Source organism: Megalops cyprinoides, chromosome 20, assembly GCF_013368585.1.
Source record: "Megalops cyprinoides isolate fMegCyp1 chromosome 20, fMegCyp1.pri, whole genome shotgun sequence".
NCBI classification, from domain to species: Eukaryota; Metazoa; Chordata; class Actinopteri; order Elopiformes; family Megalopidae; genus Megalops; species Megalops cyprinoides.
Genome location: NC_050602.1, coordinates 21,693,283 through 21,715,621, shown reverse-complemented (window position 1 = coordinate 21,715,621; position 22,339 = coordinate 21,693,283). Strand labels below are relative to the sequence as shown.

General features: G+C 42.1%; 1 protein-coding gene across 1 annotated transcript; it reads right to left on the bottom strand.

Annotated features, from left to right (window-relative positions):
• Positions 1–5,242: 5,242 nt before the first annotated feature.
• On the bottom strand, positions 5,243–19,100 carry LOC118795413 (myocyte-specific enhancer factor 2B-like). The gene is made up of 9 exons (XM_036553872.1): positions 19,088–19,100; positions 14,486–14,564; positions 11,884–12,087; positions 11,324–11,446; positions 10,087–10,267; positions 8,390–8,535; positions 7,872–7,974; positions 7,455–7,563; positions 5,243–5,726 (listed from the first exon to the last, which is right to left on the bottom strand). The coding sequence occupies exons 2-9, from the start codon at positions 14,537–14,539 to the stop codon at positions 5,387–5,389; spliced, it is 1,260 nt and encodes a 419-aa protein (XP_036409765.1). The 5' UTR covers positions 14,540–14,564; positions 19,088–19,100; the 3' UTR covers positions 5,243–5,386.
• Between the last annotated feature and the right edge of the window lie 3,239 nt (positions 19,101–22,339).

The following is a 22,339-nucleotide window of genomic DNA, read 5'->3' as shown; positions in this document are numbered from 1 at the left end:
TGTTTTCACTGCGACACAAGAGTCCTTGTCTCCCCAGTGTCCTTATTAGCCCCAGGCGAGGAGACCAGTTGTCTGAAGGCCAATATGATTTAGTGATATTTGATTTCCACAAAACAAGAATCGATAAAGGCAAGGATGGGCTTGGCTGGTTATCAGCTGGATGAGTGGGGGGAGATTATCTTGTTCTGAAGGAACAGGATCTGTATCAGTGTTTTACAGGAATTTTTTTTTTCTTCTTCAAAATGGAGAGGAACAGCGATTAGTAGTATTAGATCACAACTGAAAGTTAAATTATATGAACAGTCTGAAAAAAGCCTGGGGAAATAGAGGGACAGGTCTTTGACCACTGCAGAAGATAATCAACAGAAATTCTGTAATCGTTTGGAAGAGAGCTTGAAATGAAAGCTATTTTATTTCCTACTGAACACATGCACATTTAAAATATATATTTTTTAAATTAGATTGACTGATGCATTGTTCCTACATAGTTGGGGACTGGAGTATTGTATTTTCATTAGATACATGTTTACTGGTGTATTGACTACCTTTTTACAGACTGGGGCCATTGGGGTTCATTACAGGCATTTCACAAACACAAATTAGCTGCTGTAATTCACCATGGTGCCATTAGCCAGTGTGGACACATGAGGAAGACAAAAGCCTTTTTAACACAGGCGAAGAGGATCTGTGTCAGGGAGGTCATGTGGCACTTTGACCTCTGGTGGCCAGGGAGTGTGCCAGCACAGGGCTTGGTGATGAACTCTGGATCTCTGTTTTGTGACCTCACAGTTCACCGGACAGCAGAATGCCCTTATCGCCAGGACAACGGGTCAGTTTCCGATGACACCCCCATGACATTTACTCGCTGCCCTGTTGCCTGTGAGGTCATAATAGGCAGCGATGACCCCAGCAGATCACATACACTTTCATTTCCACACTTGGTCCTGACCTGAAGCCTAAGATATTCACACAGATAAATCCTTTGCAACACTGTGCTTCCTGAATAAGTAATAATCAATACAATATTGATGAGGAAATCTATATAACAAAAACTGGGGGCTTCAATATGTATGCATATGTGCCTGGGGTTCTGACTCCTTTTCAAACTGCAACTGTCAGATATTCAGCTCAACCCAAAAACTATTACACATTAGTGTATGGAAAAAATACTGTACGTGATAAAAAGAATATACTTCAAACTGAATATCAAAATATATAGTCAATATGACAAAGAATGACTTCTTTAATTTGTGCAAGTCTGTGTTTATTATAGAATATATTTCACAATATGTGACTGTACTGTATGTTTTCCACATACTGCATAAAATTACATGAAAGGAAACATTAAACATATTTTGAAATGTACTGTATATTCTGGATTTTATGTACATCAGGTCTGACAACGTAAAATGCTGGACCCAGACACAAAGTGTGGACTATATAATTATTTTCCTTGGATCACACAATGAAAATGACATACGCAGTACTGAAAACGAATGCTGTTCCTTCATCATACTCTGACTTTTATGACAAATACAGTACATGTCACATTTTCTGTCTAACATTTAGAGGTAGGTAAGAAAAATCATGAAATAGATGTGTACTGTTAACAGTACAATCCTACAGCCAGTTGCGAAATCGGCTCCTAACAGAAATCTCACACTCCCCACAGTACACGGTGTAAAATACTCATGGCGCTGATTTGGGGACCTCTGGCTCTTTATGGCAGACCATACGGAGACACTATGAGACATGCTGGGAAAGCGATTTCCAGTCTTTATTATTCTAACACAGTAAAGACGCTACATGAGTGCAGTTGTGTGTTTCGCAGGGATTACCCGGGCTTTGGAGGTGAAAAAAGCGCTGTCCGACAACCTTAAGCGACACGACACGGGGGACGACAATGAAAGAAAGCGTGAAAGGGATCCCTTTTTTTTTTTTTTGCAAAGTCAGACCACAATTCAATGGTTTTTTTTTTTTTATTTCTGTCCTGTCCTTAATCGTGGGATCTGCAGCCATGTCTGCCCAACATTATTGAGATGCTGGTGCTTTTAACAATGAGGGCAGAACAGCTGCTCAGAGGAGGGTGTTCAGGATCCGGGGAGGGGGAGGGGGGGTGCATAAGCTCCTCCCTCATATATCGTGTGCGTGTGTGTGTATATTACATCTTAACACCACCCCCCCCCTCCCCCCAGCCCCCGGCCCCCACCCAGCGTCGCGCAGACACGTTGCGATTTTTCACAGAATCAAGAGGCGCCTCTGACAAGTCTGGGAGAGTGTCTGGCCCCAGCGCGGGTGACGAGGCTCTGACACATCTATATGATTACATTAATTATGTGCGTCTGCACGAAAAGGGCCCCCCGCCTGAGGCCAGCCGCGCTCCTGGCTGTTGCTATAGGGACCGGGGCGCGCGGTTTCAGATGTGCTCCACAGACAGGCCCTTCTCTCTGGGGAGGTGCCCAGACATCACCCCAGTGCTTCTCTTTTTATTTGGGGGTGGAGGGGGGTCGGCTGGGGTGGGGGGGGGGGGTGTTTGCACGGTGTGCATCCGCCGTGTGGGAGGCTTATAATTTAGGGGCAATTTAAGGTTGTGTGTGTGTGTTTATTTTTGGAAATATATATACGGAGAGTCTTAAAATAAATGTTCACATGCACATGACGTGAATACAAGGTAACTGCCGTTCCAGTTATTCCCTTTCAGCTGTTACCTACACACATTGCGCTGAATTCAAAACCCCCACCCAACCCAGCCCCGCCTTCCCACCACATCCATCCATCTTAAGATTTTACCTTTCATGAAGTCAGACAGGCAGAGTACAGTAAATGAACACAGGAGCAGAGATACATGCAGGGATGTCCAATTAAACACGTTAAAAGACACGTAAAGGGACCCATAAGCAGACGTTAAAAGAGAAGCGTAGCCCACGCATTTTTCCCTTGACTGACACCGATAAAAAAACAGAGGATACAAGATCTTTCGCACTGAAGTCCTGAAAATTTTCATTCACACGACAGCCCTAAATAGGCTTACTTGCATTAGTTCATTGGCTGACAAGAATTCACACGATGCTGGTAATAATGACAACATGCTTCAGTGTGTGTGTGTCACGTAAATCAGATGTGAAATAAACTGAAGGTGACTGGACACACCATTTATAATTATAATATGGCATACTTAGAAAATATATTTCAAACGGAAGATCTCCATGTTGGATGTTATCTCGTGGCACTGCTATCATGCCACCAGGCAATCACTTTACTTCACCATCAAGGTTTACACTGTACTCAAATTATATTTAGAGCTTAAAAATCGGCAAAAACGATCCAGCGGCGCATACCCAGTTTAATGAATCCACGGCCACCGCAGCGCTCGTTGCAGTTTGAGCGTGTCAGGGCATTTGGATGTGACTGCTGTCGTCGGCCTCTGCATAATTCCAAAGACTACAACGCCACATTGCATTCATTAAGCTTTCCCAGGCTGATCCTTTTGATGTGCCTTTTGTCAGTGGGAATAAAGGAGGTGTTAATGAGAGGCAAACTTTCGATGGGTTGGGAAATTCTGCACGGGCCAGCGCAGGGCTCTGGGACAGGACGACCCCTGGTGGCTTGCTGTGTGAACTGCGACCACCACTGCAGCAGAGCCTTGCACTGTGTGTGCACTTTCATGTTTCCAAGAAGCATCAAAATATCCTTGATACCGGTACAGGAAAACCACGGCTCAACAGCAAACACGAAGTGTATGTACAGCACAGAATATCATACCTGAAAATATGCATTTGCAAAGACAAATTTTAATCAATAAACACACACTCACACATTTGGTACAGTCCAATAGGCAATCTTCAGGAAACCAGGGCTTTTTTGATTCACATCTTTTAATGTGGAAAAATGCTTAAAAACATTTTTAAAGGAAGATCAAAAAGACAGACATGTTAGCTTTGTAAAGCAAGCAAATTTCTATTTTCAGGTGCAGAAGGCATCCTACATAGGCACCCTACATATCTACATGAAAAGATTAAACCATTAAACCAGGATTAAAGTACAAAAAAGCATGCACATCCTACAAATATACCTACAGACATACAAATGCAGTTATGCTGTAAATTCACATATATATTTGGGTCCCAGACCCTCAAAAATTAATACGAGCATTTCAAATTGCTTATGTGATATCAAATCCTCAAGTAAATACCAGGACATACAAATAGTGAGTGGCAATAGCTCGGACATGTATCTGTCTCACTGGGGGAATCTAAACTTCATGAATTTCTGATGCTATAGAAAAGCTAATTTCTCTACGTGCTTTAAGATAAATCAGAATTACACTGTTTTTTTTTACCTCACCAAACCCCAGACAGAAGTCTCAGGCTAAAACACAAATTCAAGGTAGTGAATGAGTATGAAAATGTAAAAATAAAATAATACTCAGACATATTTCACAATTTAACGTCATATTCTCAGATTAGCCATCCGATTATAAATATAATACTCTGGGGTCCAAAAAGGTATATACATATCAAATCAAACCAATTACAGGACACAGACCTGTGAAGCAGCGAAACTGGCTACATACATGGAGCTATGATTTAAGTTACAGTGATAAAAAATATCCCTGAGAAAAAATATGGTAATATTGATTTTATTAATCTGCCATTTATTAATCTACTGTTCAGCCCTTCACTGCTATACTGTATACTTTCTTGTTTGTTTGTAAACATGTGTTATAAATGTGTTAAAATTGTGCCAAATCCAATCATCAAGGCTTTCTAGCTTCACTTGGGTATTTTGTGTCAGCTGTATTAATCACTCGTTTATTAGTGGTTCAGTATATTCAAGTCATTAACCACATGTTCACCGTCAAAACACTAAACATTTGTTGTTCCATTCATAAATGCTGTGGAAGTCCTACAAACCTTGCATAAGAGAGAGAGCTGTTCAACTGAGGATTTCAATAGCCCTTTAAATAACCAGCTATGTCAATACAAGAACTACCACAAAAAAAAGGAACTGTGAAGAAAAACGTTTATCACCATAACCCAGAATTAATAATAAATAACCATTAACTACCAAAAACACAGGAAGAGTTAGTCTCTGAAACGCTGCCAAAAGCTGATGGTCCTGACTGGGGCTTGGGTGAGTGTTTACGGGGTTGCTGTTGTGTGGTTCTATGGTGCAAACTAAGAGTCTGCGGACTCATCAATCATAGATTCCACCATCTCTTTTCCACTTCAGGAGACTAGGAGGGCTGTGGAGCAGACCATTCACGGCTCATGGGGGGGGGGGGTCAAACGTATACATTATCTTTGGAAATGTGGGAAGTTCTACACCCTCCCACACCTTCACCTTCTATGGGGAGAGGGCAAAGAGACAGGCGTGAGGTTTACCCCTATCGCTGCCATCCCTCTGTGATCTCTGATTGGCTGATGGGTAGTCTGCCTTCTTCCTCCACCAGGGCCCTGGTCACGCCTCGTGGGGAGGTGTAGATTTCCTTCCGGAGGCCTTCCCTCTCATTGGCCGGGTACGGCTCTGGTGGGTCGCTGTGGTTGGTCAAGTCAGGGTTCCTGATTGGTGAGCGCCGGCCCATGTGCCGCAGAGGGGGCGTGGCTGGCGGGCAGGTGTATTCGGGGGAGGCCCGCTCTGATTTGATGTTGATGTTGAGGAAGGGATGAGGAGGAGGGGTCGTCGCGGACATCCGTGTGGAGAAGGAACAGCCACCACCCGACATCCTGCAAGCAACAAAGCGGTTTCATTGACCCCGGATCAGCATGCTTCTTCTACACAGACCAGCTGGGTCACATTTCAGCTGATGAGCAGCACTAAGACCAGCAGGTGGCTCATAGCAAATTCTGTTAGATAACCACAGTAATAATTCATATTCTGGCAGTTCATGAAGTTAATATCCTCTGTCAATAGTAATGAAAAACATAACCTGACACATTACAAAGGGCCCAGAGAGGCTCAGCAGTGGTTTTTGAGCTTCAAATGATGGCAACCTATAATGCTATCATCAGACAACAACCCTCAGTCCAGTCAGAAAACATAGACCAGTGAGCTGTGGTCATGGTTACTGATAGATAAACTGATCTTGGATCAGAGGATGGTGTGACACATGTATGCCAGTTTACATCACAGACCTCTTAAAAAACCTGCATAAGGATACATTGACGTAGAGGAGGAGTCTTGCTGCCTTCATATGTCTCCTATAGACCTGGAACTGTCCTGAAGGATTTCAGGGTCATGGAGGTTGTGAGGATGTAAGAACTGAAGTAAAGATCCAATTTAGCACTTTTGAGATGCAGCCTGACAGTGGCTGAAGGCAAATTACCAGAAGGCATCTCTTTCCTAGCCTGTATTTTCAACATGAGATATCACACTCAGCCTCTAGATGGCACTAACAGACAAGTGATGAATTTCTTTCAGGCGGTCTCTCTGGATTTCACAGGTGCGTAGCTGCCAACAAAATGCTGTGATTTGATTAACAGTGTCCCTGCTGTACAACAGAGCCAGATAACATGACAAATCTGCCCTTACCATCTGTGGAGAAAATAACAGCACATAAAAATACAGTCAATTCCATCTGCTGCTGCACTAAGGTATTACACTAAGGCAGGTGTGGAAGAGCTTCTAGTTCTGGAGGGCCACAGTGTCTGAAGGCTGTTACTCCAGTTAACCACTTTCAATGAATATGTTTAAACTCATCCAATTCACCGGCTTGAATGTGTTTTTCACTTTACCAATTCAGAAATACATCTACCGCCTGCAATGTTCAGCAAATAAACCAACACTGTTAGTGTTGCACCCTCTAGTAAGGTCATTTCAGCTCTGAGAAAAAAGAATTCTCAGAGTTATGTTTTAAAAAAGAACATTCTCTGCTACATGTACACAGCTCTCCTTGGCGAGGGTTGAGCAGGCTCGGTTTCTAGTGACAAACCTCAAAATAAGAAACACTCCCAAGGCCACAGATTTGGCCAGGTTTTAATGACCGCACTGCAGTGAGCTGTGAGGTTCAGATACTTTCATTCATTTGGGAGATGCTCTTACCCAGTCCAGTGTCTGTAGCATAGGCACTTAAGTGCTCATAAAACCGCCACATGAACAGCAGTACATACAGAAAACATGAGACCACATCAATTTCAATGACTAGTGTTTAAACGCAATAATAAAATAATACATTTACGTTCCTGGCATTTAGCAGATGCTCTTACCCAGTGCAGTTACAATGTTACCCATTTATACAGCTGAGTATTTACTGAGGCAATTGTGGGTTGAGTACCTTGCCCAAGGGTACAGCAGCAGTGCCCACGTGGGGAATTGAACCTGCTCCTTAATCACTATGTTACACTGTTGCCCAAGTATATACACATGAACATGCTGGATTTAAGTGCTATAACTAGGTAACAGAGCTGAGATGAGTCTGAGGGTTGGTATCGATGGGTGGGGAAGGTTTGGCTTACCCCAAGCCACTGAGAGAAACACGTCCTTCTGGGTCATGTGGTGATCTCCAGGGGCCCACTGCACTGCGCTGTGAACCCACAGAGTGGGAGGAGCCTGGAAGGGCGTATTCTAGGCAAACGAGGCAGGAAGTCATCAGTGGCCACCATTTACAGACACTCATCGAATTATATTAGCTGATACTGAAAAGATTTTCTAAAAAAAAATATGTGAATACAGGGGAATGTTCTTGCTTGTATATACAGATGTCATAACAATTTATATTTGTGGTTTATACATATCATACGTATATAAATACAACGACCAAGCCTACCAAAAACAGAGTATTGCTACCGTGTTAATGTGACAATAGTAACTTAGGTTCTGTGTAGGATAACCAGCTGTGGAAGTAACTGTGGTGAATGAGCAAGAGGTCTTACCAGGCATGGAGTGTCCATACGTCCCCAGACTATGTCCTAGCAAGCCCGATTTCCCCATGGCGACCATGTGGTTCCCTGGATGTAGGCTGTGATACAGCGGCCTCTGTTGGATAGGTGAAGAAGAGCACTCACTATCTGGAATGTCTGTACTGCAAACGACTGCATGCGGGCAAGAGCAGCACTCTCAGGCTGTGAAAACCCTGCTGTAACCGGGGCTCTGCAGTCGTTGCTCCATAACACTCACCGTTTTTTTTTTTTTCTTTTTTTTTAATTCAAAGTTCATATTGTTACCAGTATAGTAGTGCAGTCCATTGAAAATATCAGTGTAGGATACAAATGGTGACAAACAACTGACAACCCGGCTGCTGGCTGCAATGGACTCTTTGAAAGTTAGCAGTTTGTGTTCCATAAAAATACAGGGTGGCTACTCAGAGAGCAAGATGGTTCGTTCAGGGTCAAAGCTGTACCGCAGAGATTTTTGCGGCGGCTCCAGTTTGGAAATGGAGGCACTCCCTCACCGTACTGCTGAGGCTGGTATGGCCATCTGACAGGGTCGGCTGCATCTCCATTCGCCGGTTCACACAGCCCCGGCTCAGCGGGGGCGGAGTCTTCATCTCCAAGGCTCTGCTCAGGTCACCGTGGGGGAACACTGAGTAGCCAATACCTGCAGAGAATGGAAGACAAGTAGGAAGTGTGGAACAGGAAGTCAATACGGTGCTATTTCTGTCCTGATTTACAGAAAAAGGCAGCTGATTCTTCTCTAAAGAGAACTGCTACTTACAAGTGCAGCGCTCTCTCTTTCTCTTTCTCACGGTCTTTCCTTACTGGTCATCTGTTACTTTCCAATTTTGATTGGCCAGTACATTCTGATGCAGTGTTTGTAATCTATCTACAAACACTGCAAATAAACTGCAAACTTAATTTTCAAATTAAGTTCTTCAAATATCAGGATTCATATTTTTTCTCTCTTACTCTCCCTTTCTCTCTCCCACTCTCTTTTTTACTTTCTCTCTGTGTTTCTCTGTTTTCCTCTCTATATACTTGACATAACCGATCTAATTTGTTCTTAACACGTCACCCTCATTTTCCACTTCCTAAGAGCTCAAAATTACAGCAGTTTTTTTCAGTAACTTCACTGAATCTCTAAAAATGCAACCTTAATTTGAGAATCCGGTTACCACTTATGTTGGATTCTGGCAATTTTTTAGTCAGGGAACAGTGCTCGTAACATCAGATAATCACAAGTAATAATCATAAATATAATCACTAATAAGCTGAAGGGTCACTAATGGTCACAAACTTCTGCAATTCTGGAATTAAAAAATGGCTTCACCGTGAACACAATCACTTAGCAAATTTGCCACATCCCCATGTGGACAGTTGTGTGTTTGAGAGCTGCCTTTTCACCTTGGGTTCAGACAATTTATCTTTTTGGGTGAGGGCGCTGGAAGTGACATTGGGGATTAAAGAAAAAAAAAAAAAGCCACCACTACTCATCTTACACCCTTCCTCCTGCACGTGGGTCTGTTCCACACAGCAAGGGAGGAGGTTGGGGGGGGGGGCACTTCCTGTCTTCACAGCTGGCTGAACCAACACAGTGACTCAAAGAACAGCTGCTCACGAGTATCCTACACGCACCACGAGGCACGAGGAGAAGATGTACATCCCGCCCACCCAGGACAACAAGAACACTCTCTAAGAAAGGCCTCACACTGCTCGAACCAAACCCACGGCTCGCCTGCTCCACCTCCAACGCCCGTCCATGCTCTGTATTATCATTACATTACATTACTGTCATTTAGGAGATGCTCTTATCCAGAGCGGCTTACGTAGCTTGCAATTTTTGCAATATTATCCACTTACGCAGCTGGATATTTACTGAGGTAATTCTGGGTTGCATACCTTGCCTAAGGGTACTACAGCAGTGCTCTAGCGGGGAATCAAACCAGCAAACTTTCACTTAAAACCTCTGCTCCTTACCACTATGCCACACTGCCTCCCCCTAACTGTGTCAGAATGGTGTAAACACATTTCAGTACAGGCCCATGGCTTGAGCCAGGTTTGAGTCTACGAGCATTGTACAGCGAGGTACAAATAGGCAAGCGATATGACACAAAGTAAACCAAGCCTGTTTACTGTAGAGGACGGAGAAAGCGACGTACTGAAAGAAAGGGCAAAGGGTGTAAAACATGCCACTTCCACTTTTTTACCGCACCTGCGTGGGGGGGCATGAGTGCCGAGAGGCCAGAGGAGCCTGGTTTGGGGCTGGGGTGTTGGAGATGGGGGGGTTTGTGAGGCATCAGGCAGGTTTTCGGGGAGGTTCCTCCTCTGGCCGGTCCATTCTCCCCACCTGCAGGGGAGGAGAACTGAGCCTCTGGGGGCAGCAGAGAGGGAGCCTGGGGAGTAAGAGATGGGCAAATACACAGGAGCAGCAGGGTGAGAATGAGGAAGGCCCGTTCGAAATCACTCTCAGCCGTTACTCTCGAACAGCCCCCCCTGTTCAGAACAGAGTGGAGTAACACAGAATAGAAATGAATAAACTTTAATGTTAAATAACTTTAATAAACTAATACTTTCCGAGAGGAAATTACTTGATGCCAAGCGAGATACAAGAAGACAGCATTACTAAAAGGTGCACAAAAAGACACACTTACACACAAATAAAGGCACACAAATATCTATCCTATCTATCTCAATTTTCTAAAAATATGAAAAAAAAAGAATTTTCTAAAAAAAAAGCACTCTACACTAGTTTAGCACTTAACTATCGTACTGACCTACTTCTCGATAACTACTCCTAGCATAGTGATGCACTTATTTGGAAGTCGCTCTGGGTAAGAGCATCTGCTAAATGACGTAATGTAATGTAATATCAGCTGATACACTGACTGCAGTGGGGATACTGAACTAGCCACATGAGCCTCTTCTGGTGGACACGACACTGACTGTGGCATATATTAAATACTATCACATCAAAAGCCCTGCAGACCATTTGCCCTCTAATCCTGCTTGCATATCAACGAGTGTCAGAAACACTGAGTTCACTGCTCAGTGGGATGCACGTCAGGCAGGAGAGGACTGGCTCACCTTTTACATTACATTACATTAGTGTCATTTAGCGGACGCTCTTATCCAGAGTGGCTTACAATTTTATCCTTTTATCAAGCTGGATATTTACTGAGGCAATTGCGGGTCAAGTACGTTGTGCAGGAGTACAACATTAGTGCCCCAGTGTGGGGAACTGAATGAGCAATCTTTTGGTTAAGAGTCCTGCTTCTACACCACACTGCTGCCCGCTACAGCTTTTAACAGTTCCTACAGGAAATGTACTCATTTGTGTATTGTTTTTCATCTTCAATGTGTATATTTTATGGTTTTCGTTTAGACCAGTAGCTTTAATTTGTTGTGGGCATCGGCTTGACCTAGTAAAGCTGGGGTATGCATTTACGTACGTAGTAGCGCTGCCGTGCAAGAGAGAGGCCCACGCCTGGGCCAAGCTGCTGGTATCTCTCTGCAGCCTGCGGTGCCTCTTCACTGTCCAGCTCCGCCCCCTCGACACCCCTCCTTCGCAGTGTCTAAAGCAGCAGTGAGCGGAAGACACAGAGGGGTGATGGGTGAGATGAGCAGAGCTGAAGTGTGCTGTCAATCAGTGACACATGAACCAATCACAAGCCTTTGCTCTCTACGGCAAAACACCATGATTTGTTTCAACCCAGTGGGTCACTGGTTCTACATGATAGCTCCACCCATGTTGAGGATTATGAAGCCTAGCAAAGAGCAGGTTCCTTCTACATTCACACGCTGGTGATAAATCAGAAAAAAACAGCAGAGCTTCCTTTTATTGTTTGTAACTTATCAATAACATTAATAACATAAGATCAATAACATTTAAAACCTGCGAGTGCAGGCGTGGGGATTGCTTTTTGTGGATGACGAGTGAGACACATAGAGTGAAAGAGGGGGTGGAAACTGTTTGGTGTGTGCAGGGGAAATGCGGACGAGCAGCCAGCACCTCCAGTATGTCTGCGTTGGTCCGGCTCTCGTGCGGCTCATTGTACTCGGTGTACTTGAGCAGCACCTTGTCCATGTCGGTACTGGCGTACTGGAAGAGGCGGTCGGCGCCGTTGAAGATGATGAGGGCGATCTCGCAGTCACACAGGACACTCAGCTCGTATGCCTTCTTCATCAGCCCGAACTTGCGCTTGGTGAACGTCACCTGGGGAACCGAAAACACACGGGGAGAGGTGACCTGGGAAACGGCCAAGCGCATGCGCACTCGACACCAACTCCAAAAATTACCCCCTCGTTTTTATTTTTAGTGTCTAACTGCTGAGTTAAGATGGCCTATTCTCTCCATTAAACTTTTATCAGTTGGCAAGCACTCGTGGATTATATGCAATTGCTCTAAATTTTTGTGATTTTTGTGAGACAAACTACAAATCACACAAAAAATTCAATACAATCTAAAAGGCACAAGTGAAATCCCTGGACATGGGAGACATGGTAATACAGTATGAATATTTAAGAAAGGAGACTACATAAAAATAAAGGCTTGTTAGCTCTAATTTATCTAGTTTAAAATACTGGAATCCAATAAAAAGGATAAATTATGAGTTATTCCTGGATAAAAAGGGCATTATATGGAACAGTCAGCATGAAGTCTTAAGAGAGAGGTCATATTTAAAAAATATCTTGGACATTTTTCAGAAAGTTACAAAAAACTTCATTCCAATCCAATCATTGGATTCTCATAAAGCCAAATAAAGTATCACGAGTGACTATGAAACTAAAATCAGTAGGAATCAAAGCAGTTATATCCAGGCGGATTCAAAATTGGCTTCGGAAGGATTTGTAGACAGTGGAGTCCCTCAGGGATTAGTGTTGGGTCCTCTCATTTTTCTCTTATAATGTGTACAAATGACCTTGGCAAAGATATTAGTAGCAAAATAGTTTAATTGGTTGATGATGCAAAATCCAGATGAAAGGTTAACAGTTTAGAAACTAGAAAAAATGCAAGATATGAATATAATCAGGAAATGTTCAGATACTTAGCTAATGAAATCTCACTACTTGTAATGTTCATCATCAGTACTGGCAGTAGAAATGTAAGGCATACATATTTCATGGGGGTAAAAACCTAGAGTGTGCAAAATATGAAAAAGGTGTTATACCGGCTCCGACTCTGTCACTACTAATAGCACTGAAGCACTTATGAAAGCCGCAGTGATGCTGGGGTATATAGTTAAGTCATTATATAAGTCAAAGGGAATGTGGCAAGACTATACAATACTTTAGTAAGACTACATTTAGAATACCACACTCCATTTAGCCCACCACAATATAAAGAAAGATACAGACGCTCTACACAAGGTATAGAGAAGGACAAAAAGACTGGTATCAAGAAACTTCATCTACTTATCAATTATCTAATTAATCTATTTAGTCTCAGTAAAAGGGAGACTATGATATTTGTCATAAAAAATAGATTTAAAATGTGTTCCTTTCTAAATATTATGTACATGATTATAATTACCCATTTGCAAATACAATTATATGATAAATATGTTAAACACTTGAACCACATTTGTTTACATAATTTGTTATTCTGCAACAGTATGCCTATAGTAGTGTCTCACATGAAAAATCATTTTAAAATGGGAATTAAAAATTTTTTTTTTAAATTTTAAAATAAAATTTTATCTATTTGAAAATGCTGAAAAAAGAAGTGCAGTCTTAGTGTTTCAGTGACAGACTTCTACTCAGTGAATAATTATCTGAGTTCAGGAAGTCTGCACGTCTAAAGCAAACAACTAGTATTTATGTACTCGGTTTACCTGAGCCGTTACAAAGAAAACCACAGGATGTCGCAATTATGAGGTCACAATCTAAACTGGACCACAAATGGCAGTGATGTGACAGTCCCCCTGACCAAAGACCAGAGATGAACCTTCCAATTATCAGTATTTGTGATCATTTATGAGTACGTGATCTCAAGTGGGGCTTATATTTTTTGCATACTGGGGATTTCCAGACACTTCCATCAGTCTTTTGCTAAAGAGACCAAACCCTTACAAGAAACATCGTTAATGCTGCATACGTCAGGAAATATATGAAATTTTACCAATAAATTTTGTAACACAGTGAACAATACATTCATTAAATTACATATACCATACAATTTGTGACATATATTAAAAAGCCAATGCCTTGGCTTTTACGTTATTATTACATTCAGAATTCACCATATACTAACACACATTTACCTTCTGCGGTGCAAGGTCTACATGACACTGTCAGTGGGTGATCTAAAACATTGAGAATCACCACAAGGCAGCACATACATTTAACATTTAATAACAAACAATGTCCCTTACCACAGCTTTTGGGTATAATTCATTTTAATTTTGAATAAATTTTTGTCTGGCCCTGTGACCTCGGCAAACACTGTCACTCATAAAATAAAATGCCATTCTCATCTTTCCTCCGAGGTCAGCGGCTGTCTTCCTACGAGAGCCAGACAGAAAGCACCGGGCTTTCTGACACTGCAGTCCACACACAGGGTGCCGCTGTAGAGAGGGGCATGAGAGAGACCCCCGAGTTTTGCTTTACTCTACCTGCCGGTTGCGCTGGTCCAGGATCTGAGAAATCTGTATCTTCTTCCTCCCCATTTCTCTCCAGCGGCAAATGGCAGCTCTGAGAAAAAGGAGTATTTCATGTTTGACACTTAGCATTTATCCCTGCACTTCCCAGCCTCCTCAGGTACCTGTACCTCATTTTGCTGGTAATCATTTTCACAGTCTCCTTGCTTGCCATCTCCCAGATGCACTGAGCTTGGGCATATTCAGATAGCTGAACCATGGAACTGTGGAAATGCATTAAAATTGTCGCTATCCATGAATTTTAAACTAAATCCACAAATTCTAGTAACGCTACTGAAAATATTAACTATACTGCTGATGTAATTATTAATCTAAAAATCTAAAAAGATGCAAAGATAAAAAAGATTACTTGACTAATAAATTATTTAAACATAGGCATTTGACATACAGTATGCTGTTTTCTCCCCAATTTTACCGCTTTGATAGCCGCAGGGCTTGATAAATCAAAATAAACTGGCAAAATAAACACCCCAAAATTGACTTACTTACCCTCAGGACAATCAAAGTACATTTACATTTTTGTCACTTAGCAGATGCTCTTATCCTGAGATCTAAGTGCATTTAACGTTGTATTTACATTTTTTGACATCAAGTTGACGCTCCTACCCAGCGTACCATCCCTAATGCAAGGCAAATATTTCTCAATAACTTCTACAGAAAAAAAATATCCTGTTACTTTAACAGAGTTTGGGTTCCAATAACCCCTCCCACACTCCCCAGCCACCCCTGCCAACACTCCCACCTCATAGCCACTTATACTCCAATGTGTGTATGTGTACTAAAGTTAGCCCTGGTCCACACTAAACCCACTCGGTCTGGGACACTCCAGGGTTCACAGTCATTTCCTAGGGGCATATTATAAATATACAGTCTGCCTTTAAAAGGTAATGCCAGCACTATTGTATGAGCAGGATAAGAAAACAAACGCAATAATAATAATAAAAAAAACATTAATAAGTGGGGAAAGTTCCCATACACCCACAGTTCTCCCATGCTTGAGTGAGGTCAATGTAGACAGGAGAAAAACCAACAGAAAACCATTATGTTATTTATTTTCTTAGCAGAGGCTTTCGCATTGGGGCAATGAATATGGTTTAATTTTGTGCATTATCCGTGTTCTCGATATTATCCATATAATTACATACTGCACTTTACAAAAGGTACCGAGATTAGATGAAACTGTATCCTTGTCAGAATTTAAAATCTTAAGAGACAAAAATATTGCAGATACCTGTAATTGTTTTCACGGCATTGAGGGGTAACTAACATTATTGTAGTATTCTGTTTGGTTGTGTGTCATCTGTACTGCAATTGGCTTATGTGCACGTCAAAATGTAAAGAACTTCCAGGGCAGGTCTCTCTCAAAAAGAGGTTCCTACCTTCAGGAGACTTGTTGGTTAAATAAAGGTTAATAACGATAAAACATACATGTTATTCACATGTAATCCTGTTATCCTTGTAATTGTTAAATATACAACTAGCAAGGTTAAAGGTCCTTGTGTATATAGAATTAGAAGTGGCACTGGAGTCAGACTAACAGAGAGCTGTGTCTGACACCTCTCCCAAGCCAAACTTCACTTGCAAGAACTCATTTACTACAATACCACCTCTTAGCAGATGCTCTTATCCACAGCAACTTACATTGTTTACATTTTATACAATGTTACTCATTTATACAGCTGGATATTTACTGAGGCAATTATGGGTTAAGTACCTTGCCCGAGGGTACAACAGCAGTGCCCCAGTGGGGAATTGAACCAGCAACCTTTCGGCTACGAGTGCTGTTCCTTAACCACTATGCCACACTGCCGTCTCATGAGCGTCACATTGTGTGCCCCTACCAGGATCACATAGTGCAGAGGGTGTCTGAGTGTTGTATGCAGGGTGGTCTGCTGGGCTGTTGGTGGTTATCTTCACTCTTAGGGTAGAAACAGCCAAGTGACGTCACAGAAAAAGGAGACATGGCAACAGGGTGGGGCAGAGTGAAAGACATCATTTACTATAATTTAACGCAACCACATTTTTTCACACAGATTGACTATCTCCATGTTAGTGTGTAAGGCATGTGATGTGTCACCCTAAAATTGCGTCTCTATGAAACAGAAGGTTTCCAGCTCAAATCCTAGATAAGATACTACTGCTAAGCAAGGATTAATAAGTGTCCACACTGCAAAGATACTTCATTTCAAAGGATCTAAGGGGAATTACTGTTTAGTAGTGTATTCTTATTACTAAACTGAACAATTAAAGTGTGAATATAACTCTACGTATGCATTATGCGAATACTAATATTGGGTGCTTTGTCGCAAGGAAAAAGGCAAAGCACTAAGGGGAAAAAAAACAAGTGACATTCAGGGCATTTTAACAGTTATCTTGGAATATAACCACTGCCCTCCATCCAACATGTGACTCTGCATGTACTTCATTATAAGGGCTAGAAAGAGAAAAACATGAAAAGGGGAAACACACGGGAGAGAGAGAGAGAGAGAGAGAGCGAGAGAGAGAGAGAGAGAAGCCTGCCCTGGAAACCCACCACCATGCACAGCATCACCAGACATCTGCAGCTCTGCAGCTATTTTCAGAATCGGATGACTCTAAAAGAGAGGGGCGAGCCTGACGATGGAGAATGGGCCGTGTTAAATCAGCTCTGAGCGCAGAAGGAGGCTGTTACTGCTCTGCCTTTTTTTCCCGTTCAGGAGCGGTGGCAATCCACCAGCAAAAAAAGAGGAGAAGCCGAGAGTTTACCTGTGAACTGACAACTGCCCTGAGTCTGTTTATTGACTGCATATTTCCCCATTAACAAGCTTAATAAGAATGCCCCATCTAAGACTGGTGCTGTTTTTACTAAACTGTGTCTAATGCCTGTGTCTCAGCTGTGTCTAACATTACAGCACCTTTGTGGAACATCAGCATGCCTGTTAATCGTGCATTAGCACGGTAAAAAACAGGTTCGGGATACTTATCAAATAAAGGTCAGTGTTCTGCCTTCGCTCTTTGTATCTAATCGACCACCAGCAGGGCGAGAAAAGTATGATGTATGAACAGGTGACCGGCAACAGCTCCCCAAAGGCAACCGATTCCAAATTTCTTAATGTTATTTTTGCTCATCTTGCAGATGACATTGCCAGAGAATGCCAAGCTCAAAGGGTATCAGTGCTGCTTTTCAGCACAAGACAAAACAGAGCAGCACTGAGTTAACTCGAAACTGTGCTGTTTGTCTTACTGGCATCTAGCTCCAGCTCACCTCCATTTTGTTACGATGGTTTAATTGCCCAGGATAAGGACCCCCCCCAATCAAAACTGGAGAAATGTTTTATGAGGCCCCAGCTTTTGGAGCCTCTACAGGCCTTGTTTATGTTTAGAGTTTGATTTCCCACCAGTGAAGGGGCACAGTAGTTTCATTCCCACGACCCCACCCCACTGGGCCCACGAGTGCCCACTTCCCCTCTACCCACGCGGGGCAGTCAGGGCAGCTGGGGCCCCTCTGAGATACCCACCCCGTCACCGTGGTCTTAAAAAGCACACACTGCTGTGCCCCCCCTTGGCAGAACATTCACGCCACGCTTTCTGTTGGTTTCGATTAACACGCTTGCAGTTTTCCCTCCCAAATCTGCACATACTGATTTCATTCTGACTCTTGCAGTCTAAAAACCTTAGTTGCTGTTGTTGTTTTTTTTTCCCTCTCTCTCTCTCTGCCGTTTATTTACTGACGGCTTGTGCAAGACATCAAATTTAGCCCGCCTAAATCTGCCCGTGTCTGTGGGCTTAAAATATCACCCAGACTCACACATTGCTCCACTATTAGATGGTTATTCTTGTCGCCGTGGCCCCGGACAGTGTTTTGCATGCACACCGAACCCCAGCACCACCGCATCTTCCATCTTGTGTTTTAGCTGGGGGTATCTGACCTCGTGCACCATGTCTGTGAGGGGGAACCCTGGACTGAAGTGGATATTTCTGGAAAGGAGAATTACGCCTCAGAGGATCTCCAGCAGAACTTGGAAGCGGATGTTTTTGAGAGAATTCTCAGACCCCGACTGTGTGTAAGAGGCAAAAGATGCAAATACGACAGAGGGCTCATTGACAAAAAATGTGACCCTTCTGCAAAAGTAGCATAAAAAGTAAGATTCACGTGTGATTTAAACATGTGGTAATATGTTCGTACATACATTTAAAAAAAAAAATCCATCATTCATCAATTGCATGTTAACTACAGTAGAATAAAGTATGCGTCCATTAATGTGGCAATAATTTATATATTTTGTGATATATGTTCTAAAATACACTGATGCACACAGTGTATCACTTAAGTTTTGGATCCACATTACTTCTTCATACGGGGATCGACATTGAATTATATATTCATGGTGGCCACGCTTCTCCTTGCAGCTCAACTACTTTTTCATAGATACAGTACGCTGAAAAGTTTCTCTCTATAAATACACAGCAGGACAGAGTTAGGTGGCTTCTCTCTGTGTGGTTTTTCAGGTTCTGTGCACCAGAAACACTTGCCTATTTACACTTCTCTGATAGCTGCCAATGTTGGACGAAACTCACCACAATGACAGCCGCTTGCCCGTCTTGCGTTTCCTAAACACAAATTTTACAGTCAAGCTTTAAAAAAAGCACACACATCTAATATACAGGGCTAGTTTTATAGTATCCTCAGGCAACAGAAGACTTAATAGTTTAATAACAGTTGAATAGTTTAATTATTTTAATAGAATTTATTCGGATTATTTTTACTTTTTATTATGATCGGTATTATATTATTGTTACTGCAAGAATATACTGTAAGAATTTACTGTTCTGTAAGTATGCTAATTATAAACCAAATCTAAAAAAACAAAAATTTGAAAGCATTATCTTGATTGCAATTCATTTAACGTTACCACTTCAGCGACCGCACCTCCATTGAATTTCGTTAAGTGTTATGCCTGTCTCCGAAACTATTAAAATGCGGAAAGGGCGATCGTAAAACTAAACTTTGAGGCGACTTCAATATTCAGTTCGGAGATTAGGCCAATTATAGCAAACAAACAGAATTATGCCACTGATGAGCCGGTTTCCTTCGGCCTGTGTCCGCGTGCGTCGTTATTACTCATAAAACCATTGTCCCTATTCATTTCTTGCATAAATATTGCATTTAGTGCACTTACCTCACAGTAATGAACACGATGAGCACAACAACGTACACTGTGACTCACAACAAACACATCGGAAATTCATACAATTTTTTTTTTTTTTAGAAACCTTGCACTCCAGTAACTTTTTCGGGCTAGTGGATTAATATAGCCCGGTCATTAATATAACCAGTTGGTGAAGCCGTTTCAAAGCATTTATAGAGGTATTATAAAGTGCTACATTTTAACTACAACATGCATGTTTCACAAAACGCACATGCTGGTTTTCACTCTACAACTGGACAGTTATTCGTAACGTAGCAAAATATGAGGCAACTTCTACCACGTGCACAGTTTATATGTTGATAACGTTACATTAATAAACTACGCAGGTCACACGTCGCCGCAGTCCGGCACACTTGTTCAGTTGTCACAAAATGCACAAAACATTTAAAGTCCCACTTTTGCATCATTAAAAAATGTTTTTTCATTAAATCTCAGTAGTTTCCAAAATTAACACATTTAATAAGATTCAAGTTCAGATGCAGATATCACACGAGCAAAAACTATTTTTACAAACAGGGGTACTGCCAATTGCTTCCCTGGCTGTGAAAACAGTATGCAGTTCAATGAGTTTCAAGTTTGCTTCATACTGTAGCGCTCACACCTCGGGCGTCGCAAAGTGCTGTATGGACATAGCTTTAGTGCATTGTTAATCACGTAACATTTAAACCATTTCGCAATAATTTACAGTTGTGGTCTTAAATGTTAGGGTCACAGATATGACAAGTCAAACATCATAGTTATTGTCTCACCTTTTCTTGGCGAGACTTCCTCGTGTCGGCCCTCGCGCTCCAAATTAACGCTAGTCTATGTTTGACTACAGACACATCACATGGAAAAATAAAAACAACTCATTACTCCTGCATGCTGTCCTGCTAATATATATTCTTGTTTTCATATATTTAAAGACAGTTGTCACCCGGTAACGTCAGCTAAATCGAGCTTTGGAACGTTCACTCGCTCCGCATGAGTTGGGGATCCTCTACAAGGCTGCCGAGCGTGTGTAAATTAGCATAAAACGCCCACCGAAATATTCCATTGGATAAAATTCAACCTCTGCCCCGCCCTCTGCTTGGATCCGTGACATGTGCCCCTCAGTTCCGTTAGTTTTGTGGAGTTGAGCATGTGTTGCAATTCAGTCACTTAATGAAATGTACAAAACATGCCAAGGTAATTCTGCACGACCAGGTATTGCACAATAACCTTCATCTGTCTAAGGTAGCGCTGGAGACACTGTTCACTGTACAAAGAGAGCCTGGCTCATTTTCATTCGGTCAATGTTTACGTATAGGCTGTAGTAATGAGGGCTTTAGATAAATTAAACAAAAACATTAAAATGGATTATTTATTATCAAATGCTCCTATACACACAGAACCTTGGTTACAAAGTCACAGGTTATCAGGTGTAGGCTATGTGCCACTAGGATGTAAGGTTTCATGAATGGGCTACTCAGAAATAACAAAATCACACAGACTGGGGGTGACCCAGTTCTTTTGTGATGACTTTTGCTCTTGGTATAATAACAGCTAAAGAAAATAAGCTCACAGGTTCTCGACAGCAAAGATGTGCTCTTTCTTTAGTATTCTCGTAATGAATGTGGCTGCACTCCACAGCCAAAGGACCTGAACAGTGGACCAGTTCTCCTAGCTACATTTGATGCACAAAGGTTCTTTATCTCTATTTAGAAAAAAGCGTAGTTTGTGGTTAGTTTTTCAAACCATTTCTCCTTTTCTTCAGCTCTAATAATAGACTGGACTATAAAGAGAAACAATGAGACACTACTTCAAATGTCACGCATCCGACCAAAGTGTACGTCAGGGTACGATCAGCCTGGTCTCCCATCCGTGTCATTACATGCAACCCATTTACCACAACCCAACTTAAAATTCATGAATGTGTCCCCTGAGAAAGCATCTCTGTTTAAAATAAAAACGGTAGCTATGTCTTCTCTTTAGGCAGGAGAAGTTTAGGTTTATTATGTATTTTGTTCCTGTGGAATAGTGAGAATTATGTTGTTCATAATTCTAATGGCAGTTATGATGGGTGATCAGTGAAGCCCACTCCTTGGGCATTTTTTGGCTATTTATATGGGTGTATGCATAAATGCGTTATGGATGTGTGTGGGCACCACACTCCTTTTCTGCACCCTAACAAAAGAGTAGGGTGAATGGAACCATTTCATTCATATATTTTAAATAAATAAAAACCAAAGTCATCATTGATTGAGGAAAAAAACCCCTCAGATGTTAGGCGAAGCTGAAAGCCTGTGTGGAAAGTTGTGTTTACCGTTTTAACCCACAAGTTCCTTTTACCAAACAAGCTCTTTTCTTCCCCATTACTGGAATTTGCGTATGCTAATTAAACCAGATGCGGCCTCTAACGATTCATCAATAGACTTAAAAATAGCCCCGGTAGACTCTACGCTTCTCAGTGGCAGGAAATAGACCCTCCTAAAACAAGGCAAGGAGTGTGGTGGGTCAATTTCCCCTCAGATGTCCCAACTAACAACCGAAAGAGAAAGACAGAGCACAGTGAACATGAAGGGATAAAGAGGGTGATGAGAAGACTAAAACAGATGATATGTGGACCCGCTCACCCCAAGGGTTCTGGTGTTACCCCGTG